The 24,701-nt window shown below is 43.1% G+C and overlaps 1 protein-coding gene across 1 annotated transcript in view; it reads right to left on the reverse strand.

Annotated features, from left to right (window-relative positions):
- Nucleotides 1-999: 999 nt before the first annotated feature.
- SERPINE2 (serpin family E member 2) overlaps nucleotides 1,000-24,701 on the reverse strand; it is a 59,986-nt gene continuing 36,284 nt past the window's right edge. The window contains exons 3-9 of the mRNA XM_058533102.1: nucleotides 22,666-22,893; nucleotides 16,881-17,078; nucleotides 9,267-9,465; nucleotides 7,343-7,443; nucleotides 5,169-5,255; nucleotides 2,624-2,707; nucleotides 1,000-1,641 (exon numbers count right to left, since the gene is read on the reverse strand). Of these exons, the coding sequence (XP_058389085.1) occupies nucleotides 1,604-1,641; nucleotides 2,624-2,707; nucleotides 5,169-5,255; nucleotides 7,343-7,443; nucleotides 9,267-9,465; nucleotides 16,881-17,078; nucleotides 22,666-22,893 (935 nt within the window). The 3' untranslated portion in view covers nucleotides 1,000-1,603. The remainder of the gene's footprint in view (nucleotides 1,642-2,623; nucleotides 2,708-5,168; nucleotides 5,256-7,342; nucleotides 7,444-9,266; nucleotides 9,466-16,880; nucleotides 17,079-22,665; nucleotides 22,894-24,701) is intronic.

Here is a 24,701-nt window from a genome sequence, read left to right on the forward strand (position 1 = left end):
ATTTGACAAATAAGAATTACAAATGGCAAAATGGTGGAGTGGTGAATGTGAGGTTTTAATGTATTGTTAAAGAGTGACAGTAGAGCTCATGGGTTAAAAAATATTTTTTGTTTTGGTAAAAAATGTTTTAAACTATTCTGATTTAAGTAAGGCTACCCAAGTCTTTGGTAAATTCGTGAAAAAAAAAAAAACAGGCAAATAAAAAATGATAACATTAGCGGGGCCAGCCCTGTGGCCTAGTGGTTAAGTTCGGCGCGCTCCGCTTTGGTGGTCCGGGTTCAGGTCTAGGGCGTGAACCTACACCACTTGTTGGTGGCCATGCTGTGGTGGTGACCCGCATACAAAATAGAGGAAGACGGGCACAGGTGTCAGCTGAGGGCGAATCTTCCTCAGCAAAAAAAAAAGATAACATTAGAATTGTGATGAGTTATCCAAAAATAAAAGACATAAAAAAATCTTATTTCAAAAAATAAACACTTAAGCCTCTCACAAAAATGAAACATCCACTGTTGACTCAGATTTCTATAGTATATTAGTACCCAGTACACTTTCTGCACTTGCTACAAATCCCCACCTTTGCTGAGAATACTCAGCCCTCACTTGGGGGAATGCAGCAGAGATTAGAGGTGACATTGATTAGAGGTGAGATTACCTCAAGAGTTCCTCCTCTGAGGGGATCGGTACACCGAGAAGTGTTGAAGCAGGGACCAATGTTTGCCAGGTTTAGAGGAAAAGGGTAGGAAAAGGCCAGGGGCTTCGGGTTTTCTGCTGTTTGCCTAAGAGCAAAGGTTTATTAGAAGAGGCTGAAGTACCTTAAAAAGGCTCCATTTCTTTTGTTGTATTTTCAAATAGCAGAGAAATGGTTTTGTGGGTTTTTTTTTTTTACTACTCATAACACTTTATTTTGACTTTGTACAAAATACAAAAATGCAAATCCAAAGAGTACAGACCAGTAGTGACAGGCACACTGCACGACAGCAAACCTTGTCTAGCAAGACATTAGTTTTCTAAACTTTATTTTAGTGAATACATGCATTATATAAAACAACAACAACAACAAAAACACACACAAAGGCAAGAGATTTCGCTATTTCTACCCCCAAAATAATGCTTACTATCAAGACTTTGGATAGTAGTCTTTTTTGGGACAAAAAAAAGAATTAAAAAGGCCAATAATATTTTTTTCATAAAAAAGTAAAAGCTACCATAAAATGTCTTTTTTTTTTTTTTCCCATCACACTGATTAAATTTCTTCTGAAAAGCCACACATATAAACAAAACAAAACGAAAATCCTGAACTGGACAGTAAATACTCAAGAGGGTTGTTAACCTAGGTAACCGCTCAGTAGTTTAAAGAATCTTTTAGACATTTTTTGAAGCCTTTCCATTCATTTCTCAGTACAGTGTTCCAGCCATCCTGCCCTTTTTTTCCTTTAATACATCCCAGAACAGAAATGATTGCATCACTGAGTCTCTGTTCCTAAGAACTAGTTTTGAAAAAGAAAGTAATGTACAAAAATATTTAACAGAACTATGAAAGATGTAGGAAAGGATCTTCACAGCAAAGTAGTCTTTGCTTTGCACGGTTTCTTTTGCATTCTCTTCAGGGTTTGTTTATCTGCCCCATGAATAAGACAGCACCTACAGAATTAAAAGGAAACAATGCATAACTTTATAAAAAACAGTCCTTAACATAAGATGGAAGGTATATATAAGGGAAGGTCCCTGGGCCATGTTTAATCTATTGCACCCAAGCAGTGCTGTCCAATAGAACTTTCTGCAATGATAGAAATGGTCTACATTTTCACCATCCAATATGGCAGCCATTTGTCACACATGGCTACTGAGCCTTTGAAATGTGGATAGTATAACTAAAGAATTGAATTTTTAATTATATTTCATTCTAATTAATTATAAGTGAAACTTAAATAGCCACGTGTGGCTAGAGGCTCCCATATTGGACTGTTCAGCTGGGGAGCACACTAATTATGACATTAAAGATGCAATGAGACAAAAAGATAAGGAATTGTCCTATATCATTGATTAAAAAAAGGGTAAAAGCTAAAATGTATTAGTTTCTACTTTATACCAACATGAAGCAACCTCTCCACAAAGACAATCTTATTTATCCTCCATAATTGTACTAAGAGGTAGAAACTATTGTTATCCTTAAAGATGAAGCTAAAGGACAAAGCCAAGTTTGAACCCATGACTCACAGAGCCAAGATCCACTGAATGAACAATTCTCAGGGTGTAATAATAGAGTGGATTTACAAAGGTTGAAGACATGTAACTTCCTGCAAAATATAACTACCGCATTTACAAAAAAAATCAATAGAAGTCAAAAGTGCCCAAAAGGGTTGCAGAGCTCTCCATATGTTAAAAAAACAAAACAAAACAAACCTAAAATCCTGTCAGCGTCTAAAAGATTCTAACACACTCTGTAAACACAGCCTTGAATTTCCTGTCTCTTCAAGGTGGTTGGTTATATTATTCAAAGTGTTTGCAATTGTTGACACAAGGGAAACAAATTAAGAAAAGCACTGCTGGATTTAGCTACGATTGCCATATACCTTTCTGAATTCTAAGAGCTACTGAACAATCAAAGAAGAGACTCACTTACCTGTAGGATTATGTCGGATGAAAAATAGAAAAGGTCTGTCTACTATAAACCAGGGAGGCGACGACCGTGCAATTAGAATGGCAGCTATAGGGAGAAAAGCAGAATGCGGTGAGACCAGCAAGGCAGCTGGCTGGCTGGATCCTCGATGCTGGTGTTTGAGGATACACTTAGCTCCTGTTCCATGGGCTGGCCATGTGATCTGTTAGGCTATCTGTTATCATGTTATCTGCCATCTGTTATCATGTTAGGCTGACCCAGTGGTCACCATTTATTGAACACCCAACCATGGGCCAGGCCCTTTACATTTACCGACTCATTTAGTCTAAACAAACACCATCTTTAAAAAATGTGCTTACTCCTCGTGGGGTTTTTATGAGGATTAAATGACATAAAACCTATTACAATCTCAGAACGATATTTGCCACTTAATAAACAGCCAATGCATAGTCACTGTTATGACTAGCTGTTTTTATTCATATCCTCCACCTAGCTGAGGAAGTGTCCCGGGTCCTTTTAGCCTATCCAAATCCCTTCTGTACATTAAGGCCCAGCTCACTTCTCAGCCATCTTCTCTGTGCCTTCTCCTTTGGCACATCGTCTAGATTTTCTTTGCACTGGCAGTGTAGACCACTCATCAGGGACCAACTACCTTATCTTGCTGTTCAACTCATCTGGTATAGACACCGGACTTAGAAAGCACACTTCTTTAGACTCATGGTCTTAGACATGCTTACTCTGCCATACTTACCAATAGTGGCTTTGATTTAATAAGCCTGTGACAAGGCCTTGCAGGGGGGTAGGTGCCAGGCATAACTGCCCCACACTTGCTGCAATGGCCTAGTCCTCTTCCTCAAACTCCCGGAAAGCAATAATAACTTGGGCTTGATGTTACAAAGGAAACACCTGCAGCTAAACCACTCAATCCAGGGTTATTAAAAACAAATCAATAGTTGGCTGTTATTATGGACTGAAGCGTATTCCCTCAAAAGTCGTGTGTTGAAGCCCTAACCCCCCACGTGACTGTATTTGGAGATAGGGCCTTTACGGAGGTATTTCAGTTTAAATGAGGTCATGAAGGTAGGGTCCTAATCCAATAGGACTCTTGTCCTTATAAGGAAAGAGGAGACACCAGGGATGTGTGCACACAGACAAAAGGCCATGTGAGGACACAGTGAGAAGGTGGCCGTCTGCAAGCCAAGGAGAGAGGTCTCAGGAGAAGCAAACCTCCCAACACCTTGATCTTGGACTTCCAGCCTCCAGAACTGTGAGAAATAAATTTCTGTTGCTTAAGCCACCCAGTCTGTGGTACCTTATGGCAGCCCTAGCAGACGAACACAGCAGGGCTGGCTTCCCAGGCATGTGTCCTGGGCAGTCACACAGAGCCCCACAGTCACAAGGGCCCTACACTTGCTTCAGTGCCCTGCTATTGCTGTCTTGAAATTCTTAATAAGTTTTGAACAGGGGCTCCATATTTTCATTTTGCCCAGGGCCCTGCAAGTTATGTAGCCAGTCCTGTTAGTTATACTAGGTAGCAAAATTGGTCAATAACTTTGGAAAAATTTAGATGTCACTTATAATCACCTAGAAAAGACAAAAACCATTTAAAAAATTCCAAGCCCTCTTATTCTAGGTCTTTGTTTTAAATGTTATTTTAAATGAATAAAAATTAAATGTTTATTTTAGAAAGGCAATAAAGTGTCTACTGAGTATAAATGGTACCTTTTAATGACTAGAAATATTTGACCCAGTTACAAGTTTAGCTAAGACATTCATGTATGAGTTCACAGAGTTGGGCCATATCTATTCATCCAGTCGCATATGGATAATTACAGAGTAAAAAAAAAAAACCTAAGATTGTTCTGTTTTCTCCTTCATTATATAAACCATTGAGGAGAAAGCAGATGTAAATGTTTTAATTATCAAGGTGGCATAGCAAACCTGCTGTAACTCTATAATTGCTTGCTAATTCTTCACTTTATCCTGGATAGACCTGATTGGCTATTTTCCTCTTAGTACTTGCTATTATTTTATGTTTCAATCTGAAGATTGGTCTTTTGTGCCAATGAAGCCAGAATGTGCTTATCCTCCTCCTAAACACAGGAGTCAGCAAACTACCATCCTCGGGCCAAGACTGAGGGTACAGATGCTGTTTTTACAAATAAAGTTTTATTGGAACATAGCCACACCCATTTTCTTGTACCGCCTATGCTGCTTTCACACTACAACTGCAGTGGAGAAGCCGCAATGGAGACCTTACTGACTATAAAGTAGAAAATGCATATTATCTGGCTCTTTACAGAAAAACTCTGCTGACTCCTGTCCTAGAGGGATTTCTCTCATGAAGTGCTTTCCTTAACGAAACAGACTCTGAGCTTTGAGGACACAGGTCCTCAGGCTGTCTAAATTCACCACCGTCTCCCAAGGGTCGACCCACGGCGCCTGGCCGGAAATAGGGCTCACTACATAGTTGCTAAGCCGGTGAATGAACTGGAGCACGCGTGCTCCCCTGCACCAGAACCCGCCTGCCACGTGACCCAGGGCTTACTTGTTGCTGCTGAGGCTTTGGTTCCATCTTCGCTGACTTCAATCTTTGCTTTTTGCAAGATGTGAGAAACATGAAGGTTTTCTGACCCTGTTTTCAGAAAATAAAACAAAAACAGCACTTGTTTGATATGCAGGCTACGTGGTTGGTTGGAGAAGTAACCTCAGAGCCATGGCAAATTCCAGTGCTTAATTCCAGAGCAACTAGAAGGATGTGCAGCTATGACATACAACTATCTACTGGGGCTTTGAGGGAAAAAAAAAAAAAGGAGGAGGATTGGCAATAGATGTTAGCTCAGAGCTGGTCTTCCTCAGCAAAAAGACGAGGATTTGTATGGATGTTAGCTCAGGGCTGATCTTCCTCACACACACACAAAAAAAAAAGGTGTCAGGAGAAGTGACCTGTTACGGTCCCGTGATTGAAGGCTGTGGGATGACTGTCACCTGTGGTGAACTTCAGTCTCTGCTAAGTGAACTGTGATGTCACTTCAGAGGAAGGAGTCCCAGACCCCAAATGTGTTAGTGTCTCTATCAATTCAACTCTGATCACTAAGGACTTCACAAAAAACTACACAAGAGCAGAGCTTTAAAAACGAAGCCCAGTTTTCCAGAAGCAGCAAGCCAACAACATTATTTCCCAGTAACAGGATATCAGATCCAGAAAGGATTTCAAACGGCATCGACAGATGGAGAAACTGAGGCCCAGAGTGTTGAGAAATCTGGCCTCAAATCACATGGCTGGTTAGTGGCAGAGTGAGTGCCGGCTTTTCACAACAAAAGCCACTCGTCTCATGGGCATATTAGTGAGAGAAGAGTATTGAGTGTAGACTGCTGTGGAGGGCCAGACTCAGGAATGCAGTTGTGCCTCTGGGGCCTTCTAGTGAATTCACTTCTCAGCAAATCCTTACCATTCCGGCAACACCCACTGGGTGTAGCTTTCAGGGAGAATGCAAATGGAAGTTAATGTTATCCTTGACGGGACATAGGTCTGGATGCAAAGGGAAAAAGTGCTTTTTGTGTCATCTGGTTTTAAATGGCACGGATGCCCGGCTCTAACGTTACCGATGGTGAATGAGAGTCACCTTTGCAGTGCCCGCGTCACCTACAAGGTTAACAGAACTTCTCAGGAGAATTTCTGGCACCGGGTCTTCCCTCTGAACACCTGTGAACTCTCTGGGAGCAACACCTATCTAGAATTTAGGCTACAGAGGATAACCCTGAAGGGGATAGTGAGGGTTAAAATGGTGCTTCCCAAACTTTATACGGCTGAGGAATCTTGTTAAAATGGATTCTGATTCAGTAGGTCTGGGTCAAACGCAAGATTGTGTGTTTCAAACAAGCTCCAAGTGATACGAATGCTGCTGGACCAGGGATGAGTTTGATCAGCAAAGGATGAGAGTATCAGAATTTGGAGCTGCAATTTCACCAGGGGAGTGGTGTTTATGCCCAGGACAGGCACTCAGGTGCTCACCTGCAGGCAGCTGAGGTTGGTAAGGAAATAATTTCTTATCACTCAAGGGGAAAAATACAAAATGGAGTACAAATAATGTTTAAGCCATGTCTTTTCTTTGGAAGAAGGTTGCTGTGGTCTCAGTTAAAAAGACAAAGGACTGACCATTCAAAATAACTTGAGGAAAAGGTACATATATTAGCAAATGAAGGGGTGTATTACCAGCTGTGTCCCAGATGCTTTGGCAAAAAAAGTTCTAACCAGACTCCTTTGAATTTATATTAGTTCAGATTAATGAGCATGAAATGGCAAAATACATATCTAGATATAGTGCATGCCTGCTGCTGTTTGGTGAAAGTAAGCAAGTATTTGAGAGCTCAAAAGTCTTGATTTTTCAAACACAGCGAAAAGTTTGCATTCTAAAAGAAGACACCAATATCTAATTAAGAGCCAAATTTTGGGGTAAAAGAGAAAATACACGAAATACTTCTTTAACTGTGTAGAGTCCCTTGGGCTCCACATGAAATGCACACGTGAAATGTAGAGATGAATGACATGCTGATTTCAACAATTAAGGATCAACAGCATCATTTGGTGATACATCAAATTAAACCTTGGAGAGTTTTTGGACAACACATTCCTAATTTCGACTTTTTTTCTAAACAAATCAGGGACTCAATTTGTAACACAGTCTTCAAGTTTAAGAATAAGTTTTAAACTGTACATACGTGTTACTTTTGCGAAATTGGCTTTTGATGGATCAAACATCTCCGTGATGCCAAGAACTTTCAGGGGCTCCTTCAAATCTGTTTGTGCTACAGCTGTGAACCTAGCATGAGAGCAGAAAATAGGGGGAAAAATCATTATACTATAAATGATATAATCAGTGCAGGTGGGAAAACGTTCACAAAGATTCTCTTTTAAGTACACTCTGAACACCAATCTGAATTGTATCTTAAATTTTAATCCCAAGATTTAAGTACCAGGTAAGTAAAGAACAACTCATTTCTCAAACGCTTAGCTGGCAAAATGAGCAGCATTTAGTAACAGCAAGCAGGAGCGTTCTCTCCCGCATGTATAACAGGCTCCCCATCGCGGTACCTAGGAAGATCTACAGAAGCACTTTCTCTTATGCTGAAAGGGAGATGCAGCGTGTTGACAAGTGTCTGGTACTCTGGAATACATACAGTTCTTCCCCATTTCCAACCAAAGAGCCCTCATCTTGGCTGCTGGAAGAACCACTATCCTTGGGATTGGGAATGGTCAAAAGAGAGGAGATACATTCCTGCTAGTTCATGTTGGGATTCTGAAAGCATCTATTAAAACAGGAGGAAACATTGGGAATAGGTGGCATGGTATTATAGGCGGGTGTAATATGGGTATCTTGATATTTGTGGGCTATCTGGTCTTATGGCCATACATATGTAAATGTCAGTTATTAACCCTACCATCAGAGAATGTTTTAGCAGATTTTATCACCTACTGTAATAGTAATATACCATTACAACTGTAATTTACCTACATTGTCACCATCTTATTCATTTATACCAAGCATTGCCTATGTGAAGGCTTATTTTACAACAAAACAATAACCTTGGGAGGATTACCCATACTTATTATGAATGTACTCCTCTGACTACTTAGTGACTGCAGAACTAAAAGATATTACAACTGGAAGGTATCTCCACCACCACTGAGGGTAGTTAAAAGCCCTGGATACTGGCAGAAAAGTCACGTAGAAAAGTTCATAGAAAGGAGACATTCATTGTCTCCATTAGAGATCTGGGCAAAGCATTCTGTGACCTGTCAGAAATTGAGGAATCAGACAGAATTTGAGATTACTTTTCTCTTAGGTTCAAGTCATAACAGCTCAAATTCCATCTAGATTATACTTTTAGGGTATAACAGAAGGACTGCCCTAGATACTAATGTAAGAATTCTACCGGGTGGTTTCAACATATCTCCTTACCACTTAGTTTTTGGTTCTCGGTCTTCAGCAACTTCCAGCTAAAACTTAAGAAATAACTAAAATAAAACTCCTTATCAAAACACAGGGAGCACTACTAAACTTTACTGTTCTTTCATCATATTATATGATGATATGCATATGTTTTCCAGTCTTTTGAACAGAATGAGATAGGTTAAAAGCTCTTGCAGTGTATGGGAGCATGTGGTCTTGTGGAGGCTCAGAGGCTATGCTACCGTCTCTCCCTCCCCATGATCATTATCCTGCCATATAAGAGGCACAGCGATTGAAAAAAAAAAAACGCTTTTACAAAAGCACAGCCTTGTATTCCCACCATGCAATCTCTGCAAAATAAAACGGGCTTCATGATGGTGCCATATTGTAGCCCCAGGTTGTCTGGTATCTGACACAGTTGCTACCAGGGATTGAGCATCCTCCTTCTTTTCTATAATTTTATTTATTTATTTATTTTCCCCCAAAGCCCCAGTAGGTAGTTGTACGTCATAGCTGCACATCTTTCTAGTTGCTCTATGTGGGACGCGGCCTCAGCATGGCCGGAGAAGCGGTGCGTCAGTGCGCGCCCGGCATCCGAACCCAGGCTGCCAGCAGCGGAGCGCGCGCACTTAACCGCTAAGCCACGGGGCCAGCCCCTCTTTCTTTTCTCTTTTAGGGACGGGGCTACTTACTTGGGCAGGATGACCTGTACCCTCTTGGGCACCATGGTGTTCATCCAGCTGTCTATGGTCTTGGTGCTGATGTGAGGGATGATGGCCGAGAGGGGGGTGGAGCTCTCGGTGGGCAGGGCGATCAGCATGCTGATGCTTTCCCCGTGGTAGGGCAGTTCAATGAAGTTGTACCATAAATCACTGGGGGTGCTTGTAGACCCTAAAGAAATCAGAGGCAGGTTGAGTGTACCCTTGATAACTTCCAGAAGTGACATGGGTAGTTGCTGATCACCAGGTAGCTTCAGAGGGAAGAGAGCAATTCGGTTAGAGAACTTCCCTTTTCCAAATGTTGCTTCCTTTGAAGGACAACGATAAGGAAAATTATTTTTTTCCTTCCCTGGTAAAGAATTCTCTTTTTTCAGTCTAGACATGTCTTAACAGAATGCCTTTGGGCATCACTAAAATAACATTAATTCTATTGAGTAGAATTTAACTAGATCATAAGGTTTAGAATACAGTGCTTTGCAAGCAGGACGACCCTTACCATATGAATAAAAGAAGGAATTTGAGCTGCCTTAGAATGATTCTTTTGGCTGAGCCTACATGTGCTGGTGAAGAGAGGGGAGAGAGGGGATAAAAAGCTTCCATGTGCCAGGCCTATACCAACCACTCAACACACTTAGAATCTACAGCTCCCCCACAAAGTAGGTAAGCAGTCCCATTTTACAGCTGGAGAGGCTACAATTAGAGAAATTAAGTAACTTACCAAGGGACACACGGCTAAGAAGTGGAGCGCCTGGACTCGGGCTCAGTATGCTAACACCAAAAATGATCTTCCTGCTTCACTAGCCTGACTCCCTACTCACTTTTCACCCATTGCAGTAACCATCATTAGGACTTTTAGATACTTTAAGGTACCTGTGCATACCTAATAAAAACCCCAGAAGGATTTAGACCAGCATTTCTCAAAATGTCGGTCATCTAGAGAACAAACAACCTGTAAGACGCTCTGTAGACAAAACGGACTCCATATCCCAGTAAGTTTAGGAAGCACTGGGCACTTGATTCTTTTTTTTTTGTTTATTTATTTATGTATTTTTTCCCCCCAAAGCCCCAGTAGATAGTTGTATGTCATAGCTGCACAGCCTTCCAGTCGCTGCACATGGGACGCGGCCTCAGCATGGCTGGAGAAGCCGTGCGTCAGTGCGCGCCGGGGATCCGAACCCGGGCCGCCAGCAGCGGAGCGTGCGCACTTAACCACTAAGCCACGGGGCCGGCCCCTGGGCACTTGATTCTTCTCGCAGATTCATAATGTACACCAGCACTGTAAAGGCTCTGAGATATTTTGAAGTAAAGAAAACTGTTTAATTCTAGTTATCCCCAGGTTTCCAAACTAATGGGATCTTAGAACCCTTTTATCCCGTGTAAAATATTCAAAACATTGAGCAACTGAGCAGCACACCTGAGCATCGTCGATTAGAGCGGCTGAAAGCAGAGGCACGAAGGGCGCCAGCTAGGAGCCCAGCACATAGGTACGGGGCCCAGAGAGGCTGTCAACTCCCCGGGGAAAGAGTGCTCCACAGAGCATCCTTAGGATCCTGTGGACCCGTTCAACTAGGCATGTAATGAGTTATGAAAATTAGCTAGGTGAATAGAAAACCGGCATTTCCAGATTTATGGTGGATTTCTGAAGTGTTTCATTAAACACTTTAAAACTTTTTAAGAACTCGGTGACCTTGGTGAGGTTACTAAATCTCTGTGTGCCTCCTAGTATGGAAAATGGAGATATCAGGGATATTATTAAAAGTGTGTAGTTCAGAGGGTTGTTGTGATGATTAAATGAGAATAATATGTAAGGTACTTAGGGCCTGGTCCATGGTGGGGCCCAAGAAGGGCCCTCCTTCTCCTCCTCCCCCTCTGAATGAGCTAGAAGGACAATATATTTAAGAAAGAGAGAAAAGAGAAAGTGAGTTTTTCTCATGATTTTCACTTGTCTTTTCTTTAGGGATGACCTTTGCCAATTACCGCATGAAACAGGCGACTTCAATAAGGCAGTTCTCCATTGATGGGGGTTGGGAGGGAGGGACCAAGGGAGAGAGACAGGGAACTTTCTTTGTCTTTGTTACATAATGAACACTTCTGGCTGTAAACACTTCTAGCTGTGAAATATGATAAAAATAGTGAAGCTGTTAGAATACATGACACTACAGGATGACATTACAGTTTCTTCTTAAGGAAGAAAGGTGTGGACAACGCGTGGAGTGTTCAGGATACCATGTTCCCATCCTGCCACACTGGCCTGCAGGGTGGCTCAGCGACCGTGCGGCCAGCCCAGCTCAGGATGCATGTGGACACTCCCTCTAGCCTGCTGCTGTCTCGGGGCTGCCTCAGAACCAAGGAGAGGATTCTTCCTCTTTACTTTTCCCCTGCGTGATAAAATGGTCTCAGCAGAAACTGAAAAATCAATGGGAAAGTCAGAAGAAAATCACTTCCTAATGAGCCCTTTAATCCTCAAAGAAAACATTAGGTCCCTATGCTGGCAGAGCTAATTTTTAGAAACTGTGAAATTTGGGAAGTGGTTAATCAATGATTACTCCAAGGCATGAAATAAGGACCTGGAGGCATTCATTAACCACGAACTAGAAATGTTTACTGTTCTGATAGGAAGGATCGGGGTTATAAATAAGGAAAAATGATGAGCTGGGGTGTGTTCGAGGTGGGGAGATAGCGTCTGCTTCCACCAGTTAATCCATCCTTGACTGGATACATTAACTGATCGGTAACATGAATAACTGTTAGCCATTTTGCATTCAGTCACTGTCAACTTTCCCTCAAATCCCTTTGCACTCCAGCCTAGAATATAGACTATCACATGCAGTAGATCTATTTATTTCTTTTTTTCAAATATATATTCCAATTTCTACTGAAGGACAGCCTGAACCGTTCCTTAAGAGCTCAGGCAATCCATAAAGCTACTTGTAGTAGAAGATAATTAGACTTATCTATCTATAAGGTTTTTCTGTTATTAAATATCTAAAATAGTCTCTCTGATTCTATAGGCTGAGAAGAATTCTTAACCTTTCAGCGAGCCTGATTATTGCCACTCTTGTAGGACTTCAAGTCGGAATCAGAGTATGTTAGGGGACTTTCCAGAAAGAATGGGTCATCCTCAAACTGCCACTTAAAGAAACTTCTGAATCTTCTCCATATTTTTAATGCTTGATTCTTCCTATTATTTCTCATTAAAGGTTTTGTTGATCACCATTCATCTAAGAGAAAAAACTTCTTTTCCACTTTGCTTCTTTTTAGAATGAATGAACCTGCTTCATTCACAGTTTTATATACTCCAGGAATTATCCTCGTTCAAGAACATTCACTCTACCTCCCAAATGTTAAAGAATGGAGAGCCTGGGGCAGGCTTAATAAGCTGGGTGAGTACTGGTGCCATTTGCTGAGCTAAGGAACACGAGGGTAGGGAGAGAACAAGAGGGGTGACGGCAATAACATATTTATCTATGGAACTAGAACAGTTAATAGATTAATACACGAGCAAGTAGAGAAGTAATATAGATAGGTAGGTAGGTCTGAGTTGCAAGCTAAGAGGAGAGTGGATGTTGGAAATATACTGTATATTCATATATATACATCTATACCTGGAATTCTTTGTGCCCCTTTTCAAAAGTCTCTAATGTCTAAATTCACAACCATAAAAACAAAAAATTTGTAACAACTCTGACTCAGCAATTTCTATTCAAGGAAATTACCTTTATAAGTTCTGACACAGCATCTAAAAATTTATGTACAAGAATGCTCACTGAAGTGTTTAGTGTGGGAAACAAGTAAACGGCCATCCATAGGATATTATGATACATTTATACCATAGAATATTATGCAGCTGATAAAAGGATCAAGCAGATCCACATGAATTGACATAAAAAGTTTTCCATGATATACTGTCTAATGAATAAAGGTAGAATTGAAATTACAGTGTAATCCTACATATACAAAAAAGTTTCACAGACATATTTTATCTCTCCATAGGAAAGGTCTCAAATGATATACCTAGCACTTCGTAGGGGTTTTTACGCTGGGAAATGAGATTATAGGGGAACATTTACTTTCTGCCTTACATACTATTGTATTTGAGGATTTTGCAATGAGCATGAAATATATTTCTACTGAAAAAGGATTTTAAGACTTTTTAGTAGAAAAGTTTCTATCTTCAAGGTGCTTGTATTTTATGGGACCTAAGTCAGAAGAGTTTTTCCCTCCTCTTTAATTTTCTGCCCTCTCTCCTTAACGTTACTAAGTGAGTCTTCTCAGAGATCTTGATGACATCTTGGAGGAAAAGTCAGGAAGACAGACAAATGGAATGGGGATGTTTCGGCAAAGCGACCAAGAACAGAGAGGCCTGGTGAGGCCCAGGAAACATTCGACACATGGCACCAGAGGCCATATGAGTGAGTCTGAGCAGGCAGTCGATGCTCGCTGGCGGCCTGGCCTGCCCAGCTGGGTGTACCCATCCCTGAGCCCTGGTGGTCATGTTGGCCAGACTGTGAAGAGACAGGCAGAAAACGGGTGACCAGCTAAGTGGTTCGTACTAATGAAAAATGCCTCCTTGGGCCAGCACAGACGGCTGTGCTTTCTTCACAGCCCCAACAAGACAAGCCTGCCCTGTCTTACTGTGAAAAGCTGCCTTGCTGGCCAAAGGGGGACACCAGGGACCATATGACACCCTCGTCCTCTGCCGCACGGCTGCTGAAAGGAGCTGGGTTCCAATTCCCACACTCAGTAAAACCCGCTGACAGGCAAGAAAGGACGGCAAGAAGGCCGACACCAAACTGTTCAGAGTGTTGGCTTGAGAGGGAATGAGAATGGTGCAGAGAAGGGGACTTTCACATTCTGCTCTGAATTCAGAACAGGTCAGTCAGAGGCCAACAGGGAACGGGCAGGATGCCAAATTGGGTCATTTAAGTGGAGTTTAATGAAGGAACTTCTTATAAAACACGGGTAGAGTACAGAAACACCATTAAGGATAGCACCCTGGGCTACAAACATCGAGCGGGGCACCATTACCATCCTTGGGCTGCGAGTGGGGGAGGGAGGAGGTGGTGACCCACAGAGAAGAGCTCTTGGGCACACCCGGCTGGCAGGAGCTGAGACCTTTGGTGGAGGATGCAGTGGCCCTGGTGACTGCAGGGAGAGGGCTGGGAAGTCAATGTCCCAACCCCTTTCTCCTCCTTACCCCTATCACCTGCTGGTTCACCCCACTAGCCAGCCCAATAAGATGTCAGAGGGCAAGGGAGCTCACTGATGCAGCCTCCTGGGGGCTCAGAACAGGGTGGAAGATGGTGGAGAAGGGAGGGCATGAACCAGGGAAGGCAGAGAGAAGATATCCAGCACACTGTAGGTCCATAGACTTTGAATCTTTGACAATAAGAATGTATTTGAGCATGACTTTCTGTAAAACACACACATATATATTCTTAGACAAATCAGCTCTTAATCGAAAAGCTACTCGGAGATGTAACTCCCTCTCTGGGAACATCCTATATATTCAAGAACAGCACGTTACATTCCTATAAAAACAAACATTTTAATCTTCCATGGAAATGTCTACAGAATCCTTGCATTTTAATCTTTACTGATATTTATTTTTCAGCAACAGAAATATACAGTCATTGAGGCCCCTTCACTTTTTAATTTTTTATTAGAATGCAGAATGTGTACAAAGATTGACCTAAAATAAAATAGCTTTGCTTCGGCTATGAGCTGGGGGCTATGCCAGTGTTCCGAAGAAGTCTTCCTAGGCAGCATAACCTGAGAGTGACTTTCGGGCAAAAAGAGCCTCTTATTATTTCCAGTTGCTTAGCGTGATTAGCACGATACCTTTCCGCAGGACTTTGAAATATGTGTTATCTTTTAAAAAAATTTTATTGAGTGAATGACAAAATTTTACCCAGAAGTTGATGAATGACAAGCAAGAAGGAAAGCGACTGTTTACTGTGTCCCTCACCTGAGCCATCCCTTAATTTAAAGAACCAGGCAGCTGGCGAAATGTTGAGCAGTACTTGAAGCTAATATACACTGAAGATATAGCTCGCCAAGGTAATACGTGGGATGGACATGTCCAGGTATAGACTGGAGACAGAAAGGCTAACTCACACAGGAAAAAGAAGATTAATTTATATGGGACCACGAGCGCTCCAATGAAACCAGGTCTAACAACCAATCACCAGACTTAGTTATCTCTGCTGTGGCAATGGCAGCAGGGATGGGTCATTATTTTTCCTGATTGCAAAACTGACACATGCTCATTTCAAAAAATTTCAAAAGCAAATAAAGAAAAATCATTATTGGAAATACTACCACTGTTAACATTTTATTGAACATCTTCCAAGACACGTCTCAACAGACATATGAATATATGGAAAGTATTTTACATAAACGAGATGAATTGGCATCTGCTGTTTTGTAACTTGTTTTCTGAAATCAACCATATATTGTATAATCTTTCTACTTATGTAAATCTAAATCTAATTATCACGTATATTCCACCATATGCATGTATCTGGCTTCTATGTATTGGCTAGTGTGTGATTATCTTCAGAGTATAAATTCCTTGGTGTGGGACTGACGGGGCAAGGGCTCCCCAGAAATCCTCCAGACCAGGGCTCCCCCCACCACCAGTGTTCAGGGCACTCACTGCCCCCACACCGGAGCTGCGACCGGGCTGTCTATCTTCGTAATTTCTGCTAATCTAGTAAGTGGAAAAGAAATCTCATTTTTACTTTTATTTTTAATTTGGTAATATAAGATTGCTAACGGTGAGTTGATAATGCTTCCGTATGTTTAATGCCCATCGATATTTCTTATTTTGTGAATTGTCTTTTCATCTTTAAATTTTCAACCTGAAAGCCTGTATGTGTTACATATTAATACATAACCTTTGTCTATAATACAAAGACTTACCATAAGCTTTTAAAAAATCCTGCCCTTCCCTCACCGTTTTACTTTATTTATTTATTTTTTTTGTGAGGAAGATCAGCCCTGAGCTAACATCCATGCCAATCCTCCTCTTTTTGCTGAGGAAGACCGGCCCTGGGCTAATACCTGTGCCCATCTTCCTCCACTTTATATGGGACGCCGCCTCAGCATGGCCTGACAAGCGGTGCATCGGTGCGTGCCTGGGACCTGAATCCGGGCCACCAGCAGCGGAGGGTGCGCACTTAACTGCTACACCACGGGGCCAGCCCTCCCTCACCTTTTTAAAAACTTAAGTCAGATTTGTGGGGCTGGCCCACTGGCATAGTGGTTAAGTTTGCACCCTCTGCTTTGGCCACCTGGGGTTTGTGGGTTTGGATCCTGGGCGCGGTCCTACGCATCGCTCATCATGCCATGCTGTGGCAGCGTCCTGCATATAAAGTAGAGGAAGATGGGCACAGATGTTAGCTCAGGGCCAGTCTTCCTCAGGAAAAAAGAGGAGGATTGGCAACCCAGGTTACCTCAGGGCTAATCTTCCTCACCAAAAAGGAAAAAAAAAAGTCAGATTTGCGCTTGAACTAGTGAAAGCACTCAAGGGCCTTTCGGCAGCTGGCACATTCCAGAACGGAGCCTCGCCAGGTGTGAACTTACCGCATCGGAACACGGAGAGCTGGGCCAGCATTGGGACCTGATAGGATTTCCCATCAGCGGCCACAAACGTTCTCTTCTTTGTGTTCTCGGGTTGAAACCGTGATTTCCACAAACCCTTAAAATACACCGCATTGACCAGGACCAGTCTGGTGAGTACACCGTTGATCAGATCTGGGGAGAGCAGGTTGTCAATCATGCCTGTGAAGTGAAAGAACAAACACGGGGGACACTCAGGATTCGCAGTCCACTTGAAGGCAAAAGGCAGCTGTTGGATCATGTAGAATTAATCAGATTCGGAATTTTTAAAAGATTTTAAAAACAAACTTTTACAACACCCTTTTGTATCTTCTAATTTTTTTCCCCACTAAAAATTAATGCTGAAAACAAGTTAAAAATCAGAGAACCAGGAAAGACTTTAGAGATCCTCTATTTAGGGGTAACGAACTTTTCATCAAGAACTTCTTTTATAACTAATTCCCTACAAGCTCCATGTTTTAGAAAATTCTACTCATCCAAGTAAGCTATAATTAATTAATAATCAATTTCCCTATTTTTGCTAATCACTGACACGTATAACTTCCAGCAAGGGTTTTTGGTAAGCACAAGCAAAGCAGCTGTTGTTTTGTTTTGAACCACTGGGGTCATTTAATACCAGTCAAAAATAAAGGAACACTTCGGCCTGTGCAATGTTACCAAAGGTAAATGCTTAACTTCTAAGATTTTAGGAATGTTGAGCATTAGTTTGGACTCCCTGGTTGTCACAAGGCCTCATGGCTAAAGAAGAGTTGAAACTAAAATTGGTGTCTCTATTTATGGGTCAGGGATCGAGCTAGGTGCTAATATTACAGAGCTAAAAAGAAACGGGGTCTGTCCTAGAAGAACTCCTAATGGTGAAGGAAAGCACTCTTTGTGAGATGTTGAGGATGGTCCATCTTGTTTGTGTCAGGAGTAAAGGAGCAAACACAACTGCTATAGTTTCAGGATGCTCTTGTGAAGTCACCAAGATCCTTCTCAAGGGCCATCTGGGCTTGAAGCTTTGGTTTTTCATTGAGGTTCCTTTTGTTCAGTCTTTGCAGGTTCAGGTGCGTGTGTGTGTGTGTGTAAGAGAGATCACTAATACCCAAAGCTATTAAAAATTAGTTCAATGTAGCTTTGAAAAGCCCAAGCATATAAAAAAGTAGTGCATAATATAAATGCAAGTTACAATACATTAAATGGTGAGAGTAAAACTAACGGTTTCTGAAGAAGCAAGAATGTCTAATTCAGCAGAAGAGCTTTAAGTCCTTTTAAATGATGCTCAAGAAGATTGTGATATACAATAAACAAACATTTAAATAAGTCATGGTAAAGACGCACACCTGGGGGTTTCCCTGACCCACCGAGTGCTCAGTAAGACAGTTTCATCACTGCTCGTTACTTCCACAAGGGGGCACCAACGCCACCCTATGTCAAGATCTGGAAGGAAAATATATAGCTATCAATAAACACGATTCAATACAAGGCCAGCCTCCGCCAACAGACTCTGTCCTGCGGGAAGGAAGTTAGAACTCTGTGCACCAGCGATAGCAAGCTCCTTAGTGTTGATTCCCCAATAATGAATGTTTCTTGCCTTTACTGGAAACACTACCCAGTCCAACCTCTAACTGCCTTTGAGACACAGCTCAATGGTCCCCTCTTCCTATAAACCTCTGACCCTCCTCCTGATTTCCCAGGACTTTTCATAAAGCCCAATGCTCAGCATCACCATTACACCATGGTATTTTACTCTAGCCAAATTTAAGGTGTCTGTCTCCCCCAACTGAACCATGAATTGCACAGGAGCAAGGACCCCATCATTCAATTTTTTATCACGCTTAGCTCTACGTTGAGCATGCAGTCAGTGCTCACTGAGCGTCTGAAGAAATTTCTTCATCCCTCTTTTGCTGAGGTAAATAAAGCCTCTGATTGCCACTGGGAAGACTAAGATAAAATAAGGGAGCAACTAAAATAAAAAGAAAGGATAGAGAAAGGTAAGAAGTGCATAGTTTAGAGGCAAGGAGGCACATGGGGGAACTGCCATCAATAACTGCCATAAACATGCATCCATCACCCACCCACCCATCCATCCACCCATCCACCCATCCACCCACCCACTCATCCATCCACCCATCCACCCATCCACCCACCCACACACCCACCCATCCACCCACCCACCCACCCATCCATCTATCCATCCATCCACTCCCCCATTCACCCACCCACCCATCCATCCACCCACCCACTCACCCACCCACCCATCCATCCACCCATCCATCCATCTATCCATCCATCCACCCATCCACCCACCCATCCATCCACCCATCCATCCATCTATCCATCCATCCACCCATCCACCCACCCATCCATCCATCCACCCATCCACCCACCCATCCACCCACCCATCTATCCATCTATCCATCCATCCACCCATCCACCCACCCATCTATCCATCTATCCATCCATCCACCCATCCACCCACCCATCCATCCATCCACCCATCCACCCACCCAGCCATCCACCTATCCATCCATCCATCCATCCATCCATCCATCCATCCATCCATCCATCCATCCAACCACCCATCCATCCATCTATCCATCCATCCACCCATCCACTCACCCATCTATCCACCCACCCACCCATCTATCCATCCATCCATCCATCCATCCACCCACCCAGTTATCCATCCACCCAACCACCCATCCCATCCATTTTTGGATGCCTACCTCCCATGTGCCAGGGATTCTTTTAGATAATAAAACAAATAAACAAAAAAATGAACGCCACCCTCAAAAAGCTATGGATTAGAGAGAGGTGAAGGTTGACATAAATGACTTGGAAAAGTGTAAAGCTGCAACTGTGACAAATATCTCTAAGTGGAAGTACTCAAAGAGGTGAGGGCAAATAAGAAGGGGATCTGATCTGGTCAGCGAGGTCAGGGATGGATGGGTTCCTTAGGAAAGTATGACTTGAGCTAACAGCTATAAAAATAGCTCACATTTGTGGAACATTTGCTAAGTGACAGGCACTTTGCTAAATGCTTTATAAGTAGGATTTACATCCCCATAACAACCTTATTGTTGTTATAACTATTCCAGTAGGTCGCACTATTAAATCTCCATGGGACAGATAAGGACTCTGAGGCACAGGGAGGTTCAGTAACTTGCCCAAGGTCACACAGCCAGGAAGTGGCAGAACTGGGATGCAGACTAGAACTTATGCTTTTAATTATGATGCCATTCATGTGATAGTGTGAAATAGGCATTAACAAGGGGGCAGGAGGAAGGAAAGCATGCTGGGTAGCAGGATGCAAGTATGGGCGTCTGTGACGGGAGAGAGGATGGCGAGGATGAGGGACTGGGAGGAAGCCCGTGTGGCTGGAGCACAGAATACGGGGAGGAGAGGCCGAGGCTGCAGAGAGATGGGCAGGGCAGCCCTGGCTGGGCCGTCACCACATCCCTACACACTGGAAAGGGCCTTCGTGTTGGGCTCTTGCACCCCCTGAGGGCAGGAGCTGTCATCAACGGGACGGACTGGGCAGTCATATGCACGTGGACTGTTCAATCTGCAGGGTCCTTCTGAGCTCCACCAGGTAGGCAAGTATCTCTCAATGGGGCAGGGCACCCCGGGGGGAGAGTTTGGAAATTCGTGGGAGTGTTTTTGGTTGTGTGAGCAGTGGCCAGCGATGCTACGAGCCCTGCAATGTTCAAAACACTCCCACACGAGTGAAGAACTACCCTGCATCCTGTGTAACTTTCAACCACCCCACTGGATATTCACCTTGGTGAGAAACCTGCTTATCATCCTCCGGGCCCAGAACCTCACTCTTTCTGGCAAGTAAATAAATACAAAGTATCTTTTATTCTGCATACTTGCAATGCACGCTGAATTTTCCAGGAATGTGACTACCGTGCAAACCAAGTGGAGCCTGTACTTGTTTTGTTTGGAAAGTTACCACGAGTTCTGCACTGTTTCAGAAAAAATGACATCAGCGATGGAAACGCAGGTCGTGGTTTTTGCGTCACCAGTACCACACACCTGTCTTGGTCGGCTTTTGTAGCTGTCACTTCACAATTATTCTAAGAATATGACTGCTTTGTTACGTATTCAGGTGTAGCTATACCCAAGGGTTTACCTACTGAACTACATATATAAATTACTTTTGTTTTTCCTTGTATTACAGTTTGGCATTATATAAATTTTAAAAAATTTGTGTATGTGTGCACAGGTTACATGAGCTATGAATTTCATTTCAGGATAGTAAAGGGAGTATTCAAAATATTTGTTTAAGAAGAGGCACTTAGGTCTGTAGGGTTGAAAAGCACTGCTCAAGTCTCTTCACTTTCTCTTCCCCAGATGCAGGAAGCAAGTGACTGAGTCAATAACGTGTGTTCAAGTGCTTTGCAAACCGTCAAGCGCTATATGAATGTGATTTAGTATTACTATTATATACGTAAAGAAGAAGGCTGACAGGGCACAGTGACATGTCACAGTCACACGGCCAACAGGCATTTGAGTGCTATCAACTTCTCATTTCTTTTCTTAGGCCTATAGGCTCAGAAAAACCACTAAACCTCTCACATTTGTGGTCTCTGGATGGTTTTGTGCTTTCAGGAAAGGAGCCTGGATTGCACCGTCCAGGATCCTGTTGAGAAGGGGTGCCTTGGATTTATCAAAACCACCTTGGCTCTCCTCCGCCCTCCAGAGCATTCCTTGTCCACCTCTTCACTAGTCCTTTGAATGGTTCTCAAACATTCACGTGTCTAAGTCTGGTGTCAGGTGGTGGAAGTAGGTTGGGGAGAACTTGTTTTGATGCAGAATGCGAGGCCTCTCCCTCAGAGATTCTGCTTCAGTGGGCTGGGATCCAGTGATCTGCACTCTAAACACACACCCCAGGTAATTCTGATGCAGGCACTTCAGCAACCATGCTTTGAGAAACATGACCTGAAAAGCCAGAGTTTCCCCAAATTTTGTCTCTGGGCTGCTTCTCCCTGTTGAGACTCTAGCTTCCATTCTCATGACCTTAACTCTCCCTTCTATGAAAAACGGTTCCCAAATCTATATTTCTCGCCTTAAACTTCCTCTGTTGTTCTCGCCCTACGTCTCCTCCTGAATGTTTCACCAGGACCTCCAATTTACAAATTAACAGGTTTAAAACACCGACGTTAGACATTTCCTCCGCTTAGGAGAAGAGACGCATGTGTACAAGTAATCATTTCGAGTGTGGAAAGTGCTATAATGAAGGGCATAGAAAGGCATAATCATATGCCCATCACAGCCCAAGAGGAGGCATCTACTTCCTGGAGATGATGGGGGCAAGAGGCAAGGAAGGCAAGGAGAGAGTCTGGAATCTTAAAGGCTGAGAAGGACATTCCAGGCAAAGGGGACAGCAGGTACAAAAGCAGCGAGGAATGAGCACTAAAAGTTTCAACACAGACAAGGGCCTGTGGGCAGGGACTCTGGAGATGAGACGTAGCGAGGAAAGGAGAGAGGGTGGGGCTGTAGTCTGCTCTGCTGCCCATGCCCCAGGGAGCAAAATCCCCAAGGGGCACGATGAGCAGTGGCAGCAGGAGAAGGGAAGGAAGGTAGACTGAGTCGTGGGGCCTGCTGAGAAAGAAAAGACAGACCACCCTCTTGAGTCCAGGCCTTTCCCAACAGAAGAGCCACTGGACGTGCAGACACCAGTGGAATCCTAGAGTCGACACATACTTTCATTCAAAAGTATAGAGTCATACAAAATAGTCCCCAGGGAACTGTGGCCACTCACCCCTAGTTTCATTTTTAACCCACATGTTGATGGAATCACAGGCGGAGGCTGGATCCTCAAAGTTCACGTTCCGGACTTCACACTGAAACACATCTTTGTTCCTCGTGACAAAAGGCACTTCCATTTTGAAGCCATTCTTCACGAACACTGCATTCGCCACTGTCACAATATCTTTATTCTTCTTGGAGACGATAGCCTTGTTGATCTTCTTTAACACTTTACCGACTCCTGAAGGAGACACGAGAAAAAGGTAGCAATATTTCCGCAAGAATTCAGAAAAGTGTTTTTTTTTTTTTCTTGAGGAAGATTAGCCCTGAGCTAACATCTGTGCCAGTCTTCCTCTATTTTGTACGTGTTGTACGTGGGTCGCTGCCACAGTGTGGCTGATGAGTGGCAGAGGTCTGTGCCCGGGATCCGAACCCGTGAACCCAGGCCGCAAAAGTGGAGTGCACGGAGCTCAACCACTAAGAAACAGGGCTGGCCCCAAGTTTTTTTTTAATATATTTCAAATGATGGCAAATAAGAATAGTATACACAGATAAGTTTGAGTAGCAGGGGACTAAGTCTTTTGCTTTCTCAGCGGCCTTGTGTTAAGAAGGTGGGGAGAGTAAAGTATAACTATTAACAGCCCTTAAAAATCAATTGTGCTTTGAGCATTGAAACAGGCATATATTCAAGGCATCCTCCCCATGCAGACCTCGTTCTCCTAGACGACTTTGTTGGCACCAGGTCAACAGGAATACTGGCAAGCACCTCAATTATGTAGCCATGGGGGAATAAATCAAAGGAAACTTCCTAATTCATTCTCTCTTTCTTTCTTAATCTTAAGCGCTATTTCCTTTCCTGCCAAAGATTTAACAGTGTGATTTCTTTTTTTCTATTTTGGAAAAAAAAAATGAATAAAATAAGCACTAGAAAGACTATAAAAAATTGCCATGTGCCACCCTCCAAGAACAATGTGATTTTTACTTGATATCAAGCCCAAAGAGTCAGGGGATTAATTTTATGGCAACGTAAGCTTTATTTTACACGAGCCATTCATACATGCTCCATTTATTTTAGAGCATGGAAAAGAGGAAAATAAGTTATAAGGATGAAATGTGTTTCTATGGAGAGCTTGAATCATAGATCCGTCTTACTCGCCTGGGGTCTTTTCAAAATGTCACTGTATTAAAACATCCTGCAGGGTCACCTTGATGGTCTCTGGAGAACCAGGTTGTCACTCTGAGAGTGGCTCTTCTTCAGACCCTTTAAATAAGGGCAGGGAAAAGTCTCCCATGATCCACAAAGAGAAGACCCTTAGGCCCTTTATTAGGCCTCTTGTGACTCCACCCCTCATACCGTCTGTGAGGCAGGCCCAGGAGGAGTGGCAGGCCCATTCTATAAGTAAGGGAACAGCAGACTTCAGAGGTCAAGGCCCAGCACCTGTCCCTTTCAGCCACACTGCCTCCTCCACATGCCTTGGTCTCCCGCCAGGAAAAGATCAGAGCAGACCTTCCTCCACTGCCCCAAACTGCCCTGCCTCTGTCCTCAACGAGACCATCACTATCTTGAGTTTCCAGAAGCTGAGCCCCAACTAGAGCATGAAAAACCACTCAGGCTCCTCCGAAAGAGTTTGTCATGTGTACTGAAGTCACGTTCTACAGCATGTTCTGCTATCGATTTTGGAGGAAGAAAGGGTGGGGGAAGTTGCCAACAGGCCAATATCATCAGAACTTCAAAGGTACTGCTTAAAACGAATGTGGCTCAGCATTAAAACCAACAACAAAAATCCAGTTGCTATTTTGGAATTGTATTGGCCGCGAGGGCCTGGGTGGCACTGGGAAAGGCCATAAATTCCAGCAGTGATTCACTATGAAGATATAAATCACCAAGAACTTTCTGAACTTCCAAGCAAGGGGCAGAACAGTGTGTTCAAGGTATTTAGTCCTTCCATGCTTCCAACAGGTGAACAAATTGCAAACTCATGCAAAAGTTGAATGCCGCGTAAACAGAGCAGGCTGGTTAGGTATTTGGTGCTGGCAGCTCCGAAGGCT

This window comes from Diceros bicornis, chromosome 37 (genome assembly GCF_020826845.1).
Source record: "Diceros bicornis minor isolate mBicDic1 chromosome 37, mDicBic1.mat.cur, whole genome shotgun sequence".
Taxonomy (NCBI): domain Eukaryota; kingdom Metazoa; phylum Chordata; class Mammalia; order Perissodactyla; family Rhinocerotidae; genus Diceros; species Diceros bicornis.